At 42.0% G+C, this 14,766-nt stretch overlaps 1 protein-coding gene across 2 annotated transcripts in view; it reads right to left on the reverse strand.

The window, feature by feature from the left end:
- The window catches only part of DPYD (dihydropyrimidine dehydrogenase), a 495,134-nt gene that overhangs the window by 71,098 nt on the left and 409,270 nt on the right, over nucleotides 1-14,766 (reverse strand). The window contains exon 19 of one of the 2 annotated variants that reach the window (XM_033151582.1): nucleotides 7,841-7,983. The exons of the other annotated variant lie outside the window; for it this stretch is intronic. Coding sequence (XP_033007473.1) covers nucleotides 7,841-7,983 — 143 coding nt within the window. The remainder of the gene's footprint in view (nucleotides 1-7,840; nucleotides 7,984-14,766) is intronic. 2 annotated transcript variants of the gene reach the window in all.

The following is a 14,766-nucleotide window of genomic DNA, read 5'->3' on the forward strand; positions in this document are numbered from 1 at the left end:
ACATACCTGTATACGGGTTCACTACCAGAAGTCTCCACATTTGCTGGCTTATCACTTGACTCTCAGTTAATTTTGTTGGGGCGGGTGCAGAGTGCCCATTCAACTCCCCAGCAGAGTGTGGCAATGGAACAGAAAAACACCAGACAACTCTTGGAAGGGTCAGTCCACTTACTGACAGTAAAATGCAGTCCCACTGCTTAGCAGTTACATACAGTAGTAGTATACAGTCCTTCCAGCAGCATATAATCTCCTTGCAGCGTTCCAGCACAGACTAAGTTCTGATCAAGAAGCCTTGCTTCACACAAGTGCATTTATACTTTAGATTGTGCTGAATCACTCTCACATGCTTGTTCAACCACTCTCACGTGCTTAACTAGCTGCAGGTGCAGAACAAGCGCACCCAAAATTAACTAGCACACCTAACTTAACCCTTTCTTGTCCTAATATATAACCTTTCTTGTCCTTTTTCTTTGCATGCATAAACCCTTTGTACATCATCAGATTTCCTGGGAGCTAAGCTGATAGGGCAAGGCAAATAAAAAAACAATAAACAACATTGTCTTCATTCAGAAGTACTGGTGCTAGCTTTGGATGATACAGATATTCTGAGGGAACTGAGAATACTTTAGTATTGTATTCATTTATTCATAAAATTTATATACTGCTTGGTTGTTGTTGTTTTAAAAAAACCCTCAAAGAGTAACAAAAAGAATTACCCGATGAAATTATCAGTAAAAACAATTCAAAACCTTCAAAAAAAGTTTATAGTCAACAATAAGCTAAAAAATAAAGTTAAAACACACATCAACGTTCTACTTGTCTGGATATGCTTGCCTAAATAAAATGTTTTTAGCAGGTGTCAAAGAGACTACAGAGAAGGATACACACCTGACCCAGCACATCAGGAAGAAGCTTGCCTCCCCTCGCCCGCTAATTTTGCATGAACTTATATAAGAGCAGCATTCAAAATTGCACAGTGGTATCTTGGTTCTCAAACTTCATCCGTTCCAGAAGTCTGTTCCAAAACCAAGGCATTCCAAAACCAAGGCACGCTTTCCCATAGAAAGTAATGCAAAATGGATTAATCCGTTCCAGACTTTTAAAAACACTCCTAAAAGAGCAATTTAACATGAATTTTACTATCTAACGAGACCATTGATCCATAAAATGAAAGCAATGCACAATGTGCTGCAGTCACACACTCAATCAATCAATAGCTTAACTGGGTTCCACGCAGTCACAAAAACAAAACAAAAAAGGCACAAAAACGCAAAATAAATAGCAAAAACAGACAGACCTCAGCATAACACTCAAAACAGATGTGTGGCACTCAAATCGGAACCGTAACACTCAAAATGGAGCACGTTCGGCTTCCGGAAAATGTTTGCAAACCGGAACACTTCCGGTTTTGTGGTGTTTGGGTTCCAAGTTGTTTGAGTACCAAGGCGTTTGAGAACCAAGGTACCACTGTAATTTCTCACCTGCCATATATAATGGTTTTGTCCATATGATGCTCTGCCGCTCAAGTTTGCCAAATGCACAAGGTGGCCCAGAGCCTATGATTGCTGTCAAAAATCCAAGACCACTTGAACATCAACAGACCCATGTATCTGCAAATGGTCTTAAAACATTTAAACCAAAAAAACTGAGGCAGAAAAATGGAAAACAAAGGTGGGATGAGCTAGAATGCAAAGAATTTCAGTATTTTTGGCTGAATTCAGGATGGACCGTCCTTGGTCCACAGAGACGGCATTGTGGGCAGACAAAAATCTGTAATGAACAATATCATTACAGCAGGAGTCTGTTGTTCCCTTGAGACACATTCCCAAGGGGCCATATTTTTGTAAACTGCAAGTCTATCAAAACCAGCCAGCAAAACAATTTTTCTGTCTTGGGACCTCAATTTAGTCCTGGAGTGATTAACCTCTCATCCTTTTGAGCTTCTTCCTTCAATACTGCTATATTTTCTTTCCGTTAAAATTGCTTTCGGGCTCCATCAGCTTGGCTATAAGAATTTGTGAACTCAATTTGGTGTCCACGAAAGAAACTTATTTGTGATCTATGAAAGGAGAAATGTTCTCTGACCCCTAGAGTCCTACAGGAATAAAGTAGAAAACCCACTTTCACACCACCCAAGAGACTGTTTTCTACTTCTTGTCTTTCTACCCAGATAATAACTTTCAAGAAGGAGGAGTAAAATGGAGGCTCTTGGAACGTTTTTACAAATAAATAAATAAATAAAAATCTCAGTTTCTACAATATTTCTCTTTCTTCCTTTCATACTTTCTGCTTCTGAGAAATCACTTCTGGGCAAGGTAGCCCATGTGCTATTTCACAGAAGGTCAATTTTGGAAAAGATGTTCATGGGCCATTCTATAAGATGGTGCATTAGTTCCTCCTTGGAAGAGTAGACATCAAACGTAATTGAAAATTGGGCACAGTCAACCTTTAGTGATACAGCCGAACCATGGTTACACCCACACAAATAAGGGCTGCGCTGTGAAGTTTGAAAACTACTGCACTCTCACCAATAGATTTTTTCCCCCAATACAGAAGAGAATTAATGGTTTTTCTCCTTTTACTTTCTCCTGTGGAAGCAGCGTTGAAGAACAAGCATTCTTTCACATGGTATTTTGCAAGGGAACTAGAGGATGCTAAGACTTCCAAATATTATTTTTAGGGACTTAAGCCTGCTGAAAAGCAGCAGCAGCAGCATTCAGGACATGTTTCTGAAGCCACTTTTTCATTCAGTGGACATCAGAGGTCAACCATGGAAAAGAAAGGAAGGCACATCGCTAGGAATATGCATTATATCACATGTCTGATATCCTGTCCGAAAGGACAAATGCATTCGTCCAGCTGAGCAGCTAATCATTCAAAGATTTCTTAAAGCAAAAACAGGCCAGGTTTCATATTCTAGAGCTGCTGCTATATGAAATGTCCACATGGTCGAAATAAACCCCTTCATTCTATTCCCTTTCCGGTTACAGCTGCTAGAAATAATGACTGCAGAATCCTTTTCAACAAAAGGTCATTTATGTCAATGGACAGCACATAGAGGATCAGATCACCTGCGGTAATTGCAAATTAATGCTCTACTGCTAATGCATTAACTACACACTATTGATCTACAATTGAATCATACGGGCTGCTGTGAAGTGATTTTTTTACTTTAATATTTTTTGTGCTTTTATGGAGTTTTCCATAATGCATTTTCTCTTTCAACTGGAGTTTTCTATAATTGTCTCCATTTTTAATTTCCTACAGTGAGATGACTTCTAAAAATGCATGTCTCTGCCTCAAAACCTACACACACACACACACACCAAAATGAAAGATGTGACTCAGTAGAACACATACGCGAGAGAAAAGAGATATGCGAAAAGGGATGAAAGTCTTACTTGTCAAATCAAAGATTTTTTTTGGGGGGGCTCACTTTTAGAAAAGCAAAACATATGTTGAACTGGAATGCTACACTTTGTTAAAAATAACTAAATCTAAGGATTAATTTGCCTCTCTTCAAAGAAATATCAAGCATCTGGAGTGATGTATATACCGGGAACTGACTTTTTCTTAACACTATTACCTTTGGGCTTTTTTTTCATATGTACGCAGCAAAGGAAATGATGGCTCTAATATGTTTAAGCAATAACTACTGCATATCCCACTAATTAGAAAAATACCTAAGAATTTATAATGCTCAGAAAGAGTCAGAGGTTGGGTTTTGTCTCACACTCCACCTACATCACCAAAGCAAATTCTTCCCTTAATTAAAAATGTTCAATTCAGCTGTTGAATGTGCTTAAATTAACTGTACTGGCATTTGTTCAGATGCTGATCTCCTGGTTATATATATATATATATATATATATATATATATATATATATATATATGGGAGAACCCTAAAAGAAAGCCTCGGTGACATTACAGAGGGTGAAATGGGTCCCAAATCAACTCAAGGCCCATATCCAATGTTTAATTAGGAATTTAAACCCTAAGTAAACATGCAGCCAGGAACAGAAGAGCAGGAGAAAGAGGACGCATTGTGTTTACCTCCTCCCCTCCCAACTCTGTGTTTAATTAGGGTTTAAAACCCCTAATTAAACATATGGTCAGGAAGAAGAAGCAATAGAGTGGCTGGAAGCAGACAAAGAGGGATAAGGCAGCAGGGATATCTGGGTGGGGTGGAAGCTGCAGTGGAGTCAATCCAACACTCTGGCCACAACACCCACACTGCACACAGCTTCCTCCTGCCTCCCCCTTTCGATAAGTGTGTGGCATTGGAAAGACAGGTAAGCAATGCTTCTCTGCCCACGCTACCCCCTCAGTCACTGCAAGGCAACCTTGCTCTGCCAAACACTACTGCACATGTTGACTTGAAAGCAAGTCCCAGAGAATAAAGAGAGTTTAATTTCTAGTAAGAATGCATGTCTGTGTCCACCCCTCACCCCAGAGCTACCACTAGGCCCGTCTTAAGCATATCAGGCGCCGTGGTGCAAAGATCCCCCCCCACCGTTTCCCAGAGTTGTTGACCTTTTTACGACACTGGTGGCAGCTTTGCGGGTCTGGAGGAGGTGGGCAGCAGCTGGAGGGTGGCTCCTCCGGTGGGGAAGAGGCAGAGGCTCCGGGCGTGGCAGTGCTTCGGTACAGCATGGCGGAGGTGGGCAAGGGCAGCGAGCTGATGCCAGGAGCCGCCGCGTCCAGCCTCCGCCTCTTCCCTGGCGCCCTCCAGAACTTGGCGCCCTGGTGCCCTGTGCCACTTGCCTCTATGGGCAAGATGCCCCTGGCTACTGCCCTGCTTTTTCATAGCCCCGGGCTGATCTAGGGTCATCTTAATCTGATTCGCCCAAAGACTGGAACCACCCAAATTTGTTTCAGAATTCAGACCTCAGCTGAATCTGGTGCTTAGCTCTAGTGTTTTAGCTTTTAAAACAAGAAAACTGGTATTTAGTACAGCAGGTGGAACCAGTTCAACGGACGGGTAAAACAGGAACGTATTTGGAAACATCTTGCATGCACAAGCTTAAATTTGTTTGTAGAGAAGAAAGCATGGGCACTGTGTTGAGGGGGGAAAACATTGGAAGGATCTGTGCTCTTCAAAAGGTTTTGATAGGGGAAATTGTTTGATAAAGATCGATAAAGCTGAAGTCCAACTAAACTTGTACTTTTAAATTGTTGCAATCCACCTGGGATGTTATGGTGAAGGGTGAGTAAGAAATCAAATAAATACATAATATATATATATATATATATATATATATATATATATATATATATATATATATAAGCACTTGCTTTAACCTACTGGCACCATGGGAGATCTAAGCAGCAGTTTAACTTTCTGGCATGAAAACGCTTAACATGAGCAGGACTAACACATGCTTGCAACCAAATCTTGTCACTCTCCTGTGGGAATGTCACTGAAGCAGTAGAAGAGAGCCCTCGGTTCATTTCAGTGGGGCAAGCATGAAGACATTTCCTATGGTGCTGGTTCCTTTGCCTTTATCATTGCACATGCCTAGATTCTGCAGAAACCTCTCCTTCCAAGTTGTTTTGGTAATTGTATTTCCCCCACGCTCAACAGAAAGGTGTTGGGAGTTCAAGCACAACCGGGAATAACACCATGCGATAAATTTGGGCCTTGTCCACTAGCTCCCAGTTTTCTGGAAGCTGGTGGTTGTGGTTAACCAACGGCAACAAAGACACCCTTCTATGAAGAGAAGGACTCTTTCCAATAATGGGAGGGATTCTCCTGCAGTGGCAGCCTCTGCAGGATGGGAGAGTCAATTTTCACTGATCGCCCCATTCTCCCGTGCCCCCCCATCCAGTGAACTGCCCTGAAACATCGCCACCACACTGGGGGCATGGAGTCACTGCCTCACGCCCCCCCCCCATTTAGGAAGATGACTAAAGGATTCCGCCCAAGGCCTGAAACCACCAAAGTTGTGACAAATTGCTACGGGAAAGGCAAAACCTGCCAGTGCAGGGAAATTCCTTTCTGACCCTTCAACAGCGGCCTTGGCATAGCAGCGCCTGCGTGCCTGTGGAAAAATGGTTAACCTGCAAAGTAAGCATTAATTGAGGGAGTGGAGGGTGAGAGAAGCTCTGGAGCCGACTGCTGCTTCTCAGGTAAGCTACACACTCTATTGTGTGGGCTGGGTAGTCCCTACCCTTACCTGGCCAATCCCTTGGCAACGCCTCCCCCAGGTGGGATTGGACGGTTAACTGGATAGGCGGAAACCCCAGGTATCCCTTCTGGGGGAAGGCAAAGCCAGTCCGAACTACCAGGTGTCGCCCAGGAATTCAGGGGGCTGCGCCCGACCACGCAAACGTCGCCCTCCATTTGAAGTGGGGAGCGGTCATTGTTTTTTTAAAAAAAGAGTAACATTGAACCTATTCACTTTTGCCTAACTATACATTAGTCAACTAATCAAGTCATCCATTTTTTTAATGTCAAATCAAAGTCCTTAAGCAAGTTGAGTACAAATGGAAGGAGCACTGCAATATATTTCAGCTAATATAACATTTTAATGGAAATCTTCAGAGGCTTGGTGACAAATTGTAGGAAGTTATATACTCCTTTGGTTGAGGTTCAGTTCTAATTAGCAGTCATAAATGAAATCAATGGAATATTCCCTTCCTGATCATACTTTTCTGCAGACATAAATGCTGCTTTAGATTCAGGAAGGCAAAACGAGAAAAAGAAAGGCTCAGAACTGAAGTCTCAGAAATCAGCTATTTTTATTTAGACAATCCTGTGGCGTATAACTACAAGACTGTCTAAATAAAGCAAATGTAAGTTTCTCTACAGCTATAAAATAATATTAATACCAGCCAAATTAAAGAGTTTGAGACATGGAGAAGGGATACCTAGGTTCTCATACTCTTCTCAACCACTCAGCCTAATCCAGCACTTGAATTATGGAGGGAAGATTATATCCTTAAATCACTCCCTGATTTCACCCAATTTTAGGCAAATTGGCTCTTCCAAGAAGGGGACCATCACAAAATGTATGGAACTGAGTCTCCTACACACCTGAGAGCTACAGAACTGTGCAATAAAATGCACACCATCTGCGACTTTCTTAGAGGAACAAATCTGATAAATCAATCAATATGTGTGCACAATAAATTAATTACCAACACATCTAAAGTTGAAATGCAATGGCTCTCAATTTACCTGCCCATCATATATGTAACTTGAAATTTGCCATGACTGTAGGTAGCAAGAAGAATTTTAAGCCCACCAAAACTTAGAACATACTGCGTAGTAGGATTGAAATACTTTTCTAATACAGCAGCTTGGCAATATTCAGGAGGTGGTTCCAAAGACTGGAAGAAACATCTGTCCCAGCAGCCTGACTGAGCAATAGTTTATAATACCCAAAGTTCAAAACTGAACTCGGTGGAGGCTTCTCTATTAGGGCAAAAAAAGAAAATGACTTTACAACACAAGATTATTTTCAACAGCAAACCTTCAGGTGCTCATTCATTGCACAGACATACCCTTGCCATTCCTGGTATGAGTAACATCCTAAAGTAACGAGTTGATCAAATGGTGTTGTCATGGGAGCTACATGGAAATCCAACTAGAGAAGAGGTGGTTATTGTGGCCCCTGCAGATCTTGCTGGACTATAACTCCCAACATTGCATTGGCTCTGCTGGCATCCACACATTAATTTTCATAGCAATTCCCAGAAAAAAAGAGATAAGGGTAAAGAGATATATTTGGACTTACCATGGGCATGTCCCTCCTCCAAATCTCAGTTGTTGTTTTATTGTAAAACATACTAAAATACTGTGGTTTTTTTTTAAAGCTATCAGAATAAAAGTAGTACCTGCAAAACTGAGGCGCCACTCTGAAGAAATTGCAAGCCACTCTCAGCTGAGTCAATGCCTCCTGTTGCCAGGACAGGAAACCCTGGAAGAGCACGGGCTATTGCAGAAACTGCTCGAAGGGCAATGGGTCTTATGGCATTTCCTGTACAGAGAAAGAGTGAGAGTGCATTAGTGAGGCGGCAGGCAAGGAGGGTCACGGACTCTCGACTCCTCTCTTTCCTCTTCTCTCCATCCAGTTGCGGGCTTCATTTCCTATCCTGCCCCCTTTTCTACGCTTGGAACCACCACTTCATCTGTTATTTGTCCAGCCACACCCACCCACCCACCCACCCACCCACCAACCAACCAACTCTCCTCCTCAGCATAGTTTCCCCTGGACTCGCACAGAATTGCTGTGGTTACCCACCCAGAAAACCTGCTCTGTTGACAGGGTGGTGGTTGTTTCCTTTTTGGAAAATTCCAGAAATTTGGATGAGTTGCTAGAGAAAATCCTGCGTGTGTCCGAGGATCTACAGCCCTGTTCTGGTGTTGATAAGACTGTGGAAGGCACAGTGGACACACAATCACTGTATGGGAAGGTCGAGGTTGGAGTGGCCAGGAGTGACACATGCAGCGCTATGAAATTCTGGCTTCATCTCTATATTTATTATTATTTACCATAATCCTTATTTTAATTAGAAGCATTTATGGACCACTTAATCATAAACTCTCTAAGCAGTGCATATATTAAATTTATCTATTTATTTAGAAAGATGTCTAGGTTACCGAACCAGAAACCTCTCTAAGTTTATAGTATATCACTTATATGTATAAACACGTATGTATAATAATGCATATACTATGAAATAACTGCTCATTTTTAAGTGATACCAGTAAAAAAACCAAAAAAACAAACCAACATGTTCTTGTTAATATCAAGGAGTGAAACGGGGCTTAGCAAGGAACCAGGAAGGTAAACTTGCTTTTGAGTTTTTCAGAAACTTGTTTGAACTAACTGCGACCCCAGAGTCGTCCGCGACTGGACCTAACGGTCAGGGGTCCCTTTACCTTCATGAAAAGGCCAAGCAACATGGGGAAAATCACCCAGTAAGTTTGAATGGGGATTTGCACCTGGATCTCCCAATCCTAGCCTGAAGCTGTAGCTACTGCAGCACCTCGGGCGTCCCCTTTCTTGACCTTGTGCTATGTCTGGCTCTTCATAAACACTGCACACAAGACAGCAAGAGTAGTTTACATTTTAAGGGAACTGGCATAATAAAGCAAATGCTTCATGGGGCACACTTGTTGCATCAAGCTCGCCGCGAACTGGAAAATGGGGTGAGACAAGTGTGATCCATGGTCATCAGATAGTTTTGTGCATCCAGATGGATATATCCTGTAGTTGCTTCCACACTCTCCTCCTTGATTCCTTTTGTGAATCACCAGTGTTAAGTCACAGCATGTACATATACAATACAGCAGAATACACAATGGCCACTCGGCAAAGGATCTTTCAGCCAACAAGTTTGTGGGCTGCCAGCATAGTGAGGAAGCAACACCCCACTAAGGTGTCTGAAGTATTTATGGAATATTGCACTACCATTTTTTCATATATATATTTTAAAAAGCAGGGATCTGTTTGCTGATATGGTTTTTCAATGGAACACAGAAAAATCTGTTGTGTTGTCAATTTTCGAAAGGTGTTTCTTCTGTGCTTATTGCCTCCAGCGAAATGTCACCTCCCTCTCTCAGCCCACCATTTTTACAGTCAACACTGTGGTCTTTACAAACAGGATGTCTGACAAGCCTCTCCCATCAATGCTAGTTGCTACTGAATCAGCATCCAAATACTCAGACAAGCTGTCTGTATTGACATCTGCTCCTGATTCAGCATACGAATTATCCTCTAGGGTTGTGCCACCTTCAGCTGCTTCAGCACAGATTCCTCTTCATTATTCACCTACGCTGGCATTTCCTCCATTCTCAACGCTGAACTTGCACACACCCCCATCAACAACCGCTCCAGAACCAATATTCAAGCTAGCCCCGCAGGAACCCCATTAACAACACATGTCTTCAGGGGATAGAGAACCATCGGCGACAAAGAATGCTGATTCCCCTCCCCCCCGCTTTGCATAGGTATGAAGGTGCAGCGAAATTGTCCTTCAGACAGGCAGAATAGTGATTGAAGGCAACGAGGGGGAAAGATATGAAGTTTAATTAGGCCCCTGACTCCAAACTGCAAAGGTGGTGAAGGGTGTGCGAATGTGTATGTTTGAGCAGAGGTGGGGATTTCTGCAAGAAGACCTAAAAGAGCGTAAGTAAAGATCATAGCAAAACAGAAGCTCACAGGGGGAGAAGCGAGAGGGCAAAGAACTCCCATTGGTCATTAATGGATGGCTTGATATTTGCAGTTAGCTTAGCAAAATCAATCTTAAGGAGACTGGGAGGAACACAAAGAGTCTTCCTAAAGTCATACCGGTGGCATGTGCTCTCTCAACACTGCAAAACCTAGTCTTTCCTGTATTGACTGTGAACGCCACGATATGTGTTATTGGGTGGGGGGGAGGTTGCTGCTGTTTAATAATTTGTGTTTTAAAATTGGCTCACGGTTGGGGTTTTTTCATATTTACTTTTATATGCTGCTTTTGGCATATGCTTAAAACTCAAGCACTCCTGGGCCATTAATGGTGAATTTTGGACCAGCACAGATACCATCTACAGTGGATATTGTTAACAGATAATATTGTTAATCGTGCTTAGCGTATACTCACTGAAATCCATTAGACTTAAGTGACCAATGACTCACTTGTCCCCTTGATTTCTTTGGGTCAACTCTAAGTGTAACTAAGGCTGCAATGCTCACCCCATGCCACAGAGCTTGGCAAGGACAATACTGCATCCAGAGTGGATGGGTGGGGTGATTTGGCCTGATTCCTGTGCCAGGGATCAGGCCCATATCACGCCTGATGTTGTCTCCTAACAGAAGTAATATGCCGGGCCAGCTTATACACAACCCTTCCTGCCCTCAGAACACACATTTTGGGGGGTTTCTGCTGGAGGGGGTGTCATCAGCAGGCCTCCCACCTACCCACCCAGTGGCTGGTGGCTTGCCTCTGCTCAACCCAACGCTCCCAAAATTCGGTGCAAGGGTGTGGCTTGAAGTGCTCTGTCTGTCTGGATCCAATTCACTGTTTGTTGTGGCAAGTCTGGGTGATGCCTTTCACTGGTAGAATGGTAATTACCCTGACAAATAACTCTTACACACATGTGGTTTGTCTTTTTCCTTCATCGTTACTTCAAAAGCCCGCCTGGATCTTTTGTCCTATCAACAGAAACAAAAGATACACCACAGGGTTGGGGGCAGACGCTTCCTGCAATATCTATCGTACCGTGTTCCTAGCATAAAAATGAAATTGGATCATAATTCTCAGTAGTGCACTGCATACAGCAAAGCAAAATTTAGCTTTAATTTATTTATGTTACAGTAATTACAGCATGGATCTTCCTTGCAAAATTAAATTTAAGATTCACTCAGCGCTGTATTAAACATGAACTAAGAATAAACTAAGAAGCTAACATAATATTAAACATACAATTTATTTTTAGAGAACTGAGGGTAATTTTGGATACTGTGCTGTTATTAAAGGGGGGGAAACAATTGGCATATATTAGTACTTGTTGTGTTTTACATGTATGCAGGGCTTTTTTGTTTTTATCCGGAACTCGCTGGAACTGAGTTCCGGCATCTCTCAGGTGGGTGCCATTGCCATTCGAAGAGAACGAGGGAGGTGTTCATGGTGAGGTCCGGCACCTCTTTTTCTAGAAAAACAGCACTGCATGTATAGCTGGTGTGTGGGCCATGGGGAAACTGTCTTATGCTGAGCCAGACTGTGATTCTAGCTCAGTATTGGGCTCACCCCTTGCTCTGTTGCTTTTCCCTGGAAAAACTCAATCTTTACTGCTGAATCAGAGCAAATATCAATTGGGTATTTTCCAAATTGATGTTTGCACTGATTTATTGCTAAACGGCGGGTATTCCAGGGGAATGTGGTGGGAGAAGAAGAAGAAGAAGAAGAAGAAGAAGAAGAAGAAGAAGAAGAAGAAGAAGAAGAGTTTGGATTTGATACCTGCTTTATCACTACCCGAAGGAGTCTCAAAGCCGCTAACATTCTCCTTTCCCTTCCTCCCCCACAACAAACACTCTGTGAGGTGAGTGGGGCTGAGAGACTTTGAAGAAGAGAAACCAGTAGAACACTTCAGTCTCCCAGGACATTCTCTACACGATCTCAAAGTAGCTGTCTTACTACAAAGGAATTTCAAAAATAGACTGGAAAGAGAAGTTGCTGAATTGCAACTAATTACCAAACTTAAAACCATGGAGAGACCTGGTCTGAACAAAGACATTGGATTCTTATCTCATTATACACGACAAAGCTATCTTTAGCCATCTCACCCCTTGCTTTTTCCTGTAAGACCAATTGCAGTCATTAACGGTCGTCAACAGGTTTTCCACACCCATCAGCCAATCACCCATTCCCACCACCCTTCTGAGTAATACCCCTCCCCACTCTCTCACTATATATAAGGGTCTGGTGACTTCCATTTCAGTGTATCTGAAGAAGTGTGCATGCACACGAAAGCTCATACCAAGAACAAACTTAGTTGATCTCTAAGGTGCTACTGGAAGGAATTTTTTTTACTCTTTAGACAGATTCAGCTGCAAATTCAAAGGTGCCAGCTATATGACACCACCTGTGTGCCAACAGAGAGGTACGTAGGGTTGCCAAAACACACACAAAAAACACAGTTCTTCACAGTTATAATGCCCTCCTCGCATTTCCCCAAGAGTCTAACCCACCCTAATTTACTCTGCTTTCAGAAGTCAGTATTTTGGAGGCAGGAGTGTGAGCGGCATTTTCATAGTACTATAATCTAATTATTTTACTCTAATGTGTGGGTTAAGTCAGTACCTAGACGGGATGTGTTCCATAGGAGCCAACTCCTAAGGGATGAGGTCCCTTCGGCCCCTGCAATAAAATATTTGAGGAGGCCGTATGCCCAAAGCTGATGGGCACAGTTATTCAGGTGGTGTGTGTGCGACACATCTTGTGATAGATTATGCAGGGTGGGGCTGACCTGCCCCTTCCCCAATATTTTATTCAAGTAGGCACCCCTGACGTGTTCTAACTCAAAATAAACAAGCTCCTACCTAGAGAGGAGGCGCCCACTATTAAGATGTGATTTTGGTGGAAACACCTTCAAACTAAGCTTGCTTGGGATTGCGTCCAACTAGCTATGCTGTTGGGCATGCAGCACACTGTTGGTTTCCTACCATTACAGTTAATAAAATTGCTGAATATGGCAACAAGTGGTTTTTGTTAAGCAAACAAGCACCTAAGAGTAAATATCAGCACTCAAAATGGCAGAACGGGAATTAATCTGGAAACATTTGCGATTCACTTATTGTAAACACGTTAGCGTAAATACTAATTAAACTAGACATTTCAAGGATTAGGGCAAACAAGCAAATAAAGCAAACGGAGAAGTCTAACCTTCCCTGGCAGAGAAACTCCATAAACTTGCAGTTTGCAACGTGACATTTGGGAAGTACTTGACGCAGACTGATGCAAATATAATAAACAAGACATCTGCATCCACCTCCTTATTTGGGGTAGCAAATTCAATATTGTTTTTGCTCCCTTCCACCTGTAGGTGGCCTTCAAAAGCTGCACTTATCACATAACTCATTAGCAGGGTTTTCAATACTGTCATATCCAGATAATTAGCAATTTATTTAAATAACCAATTTCTGTGGAAATAATTGCCATGGAATGCCCTGAACCTTCTTTTTATAAACTATAATAAAAGTGTTAAGATAATCCCTGACATTTGCAAATGCCATTAGTTCACCTTTCCTTTTGATAGTGCTGTGGCTTTATGTTTAAACAATTACCCGATAACGCGGCAGCTTAATGAAACAGCGCAGCAAGCACATCTTTCAAAATGGCCAATGAATGCATTTAAATGCAGAAGAAACGCAGTATACATTCAAGTTTGTAGAATATATGAAACTACAGTTACATTGTAAGACGAAATTCAGTGTTGTAGCATCACACTTAATCTCTTATTTAAGACAAAAATATCAGAATACTGCATTAACTATAAAAATATGAAAATCTCTAATGTCTTTGGAATCTTCATGGGAATTATTTAAGCTACCTCACAGTCCTGATCTACACTACAACCTCATATTGGTTTTATATCAATTTAGCTGCCATGGCTATTCCTCCATTTGCCCTGAAAATTGTAACCTGATAGGATGTGGAGATAGGTTCATCCCTTCAAAGAACTACAACTTCTCAGATCTCCGGGGAATCACATTAAACCACTTTAAGCAGCACCTGTAGTCTGGGGTAACCCCTCAGAATCAATAGGAACAACATGATTTTCTTTTCTTTTTCAGAAGTATCTGTTGATGGTAAATCTGATCATCATTTTTCTTGAGCCGCATCAAGAAACTACACAAAGAAGTGTGGTTCTTCTGCCATTTGTAGAGCAATAATCAAATTTATCCTTAGGGTGATAGATACAGCCTACAGTCACTTATAACCTGAAGGAGCATCTCCAACCACATCATTCAACCCAGACACTGAGATGAGGGTTTTCTGGTGGTTCCCTCACTGCGAGAAGTGAAGTTACAAGGAACCAGGCAGAGGGCCTTCTTGGTAGTGGCGCCCACGCTGTGGAACACCCTCCCATTATATGTCAAGGAGATAAATAACTATACAACTTTTAGAAGACATCTGAAGACAGCCTTGTATAGGGAAGTTTATAATGTGTGGTGTTTTATTATGTTTTTATATGTGTTGGAAGCTGTGCAGAGTGGGGTCAGATGGGTGGGGTACAAATAATAAAATTATTATTAATATCATGTCCTTGTTCA

This window comes from Lacerta agilis, chromosome 6, assembly GCF_009819535.1.
Source record: "Lacerta agilis isolate rLacAgi1 chromosome 6, rLacAgi1.pri, whole genome shotgun sequence".
Taxonomy (NCBI): Eukaryota; Metazoa; Chordata; class Lepidosauria; order Squamata; family Lacertidae; genus Lacerta; species Lacerta agilis.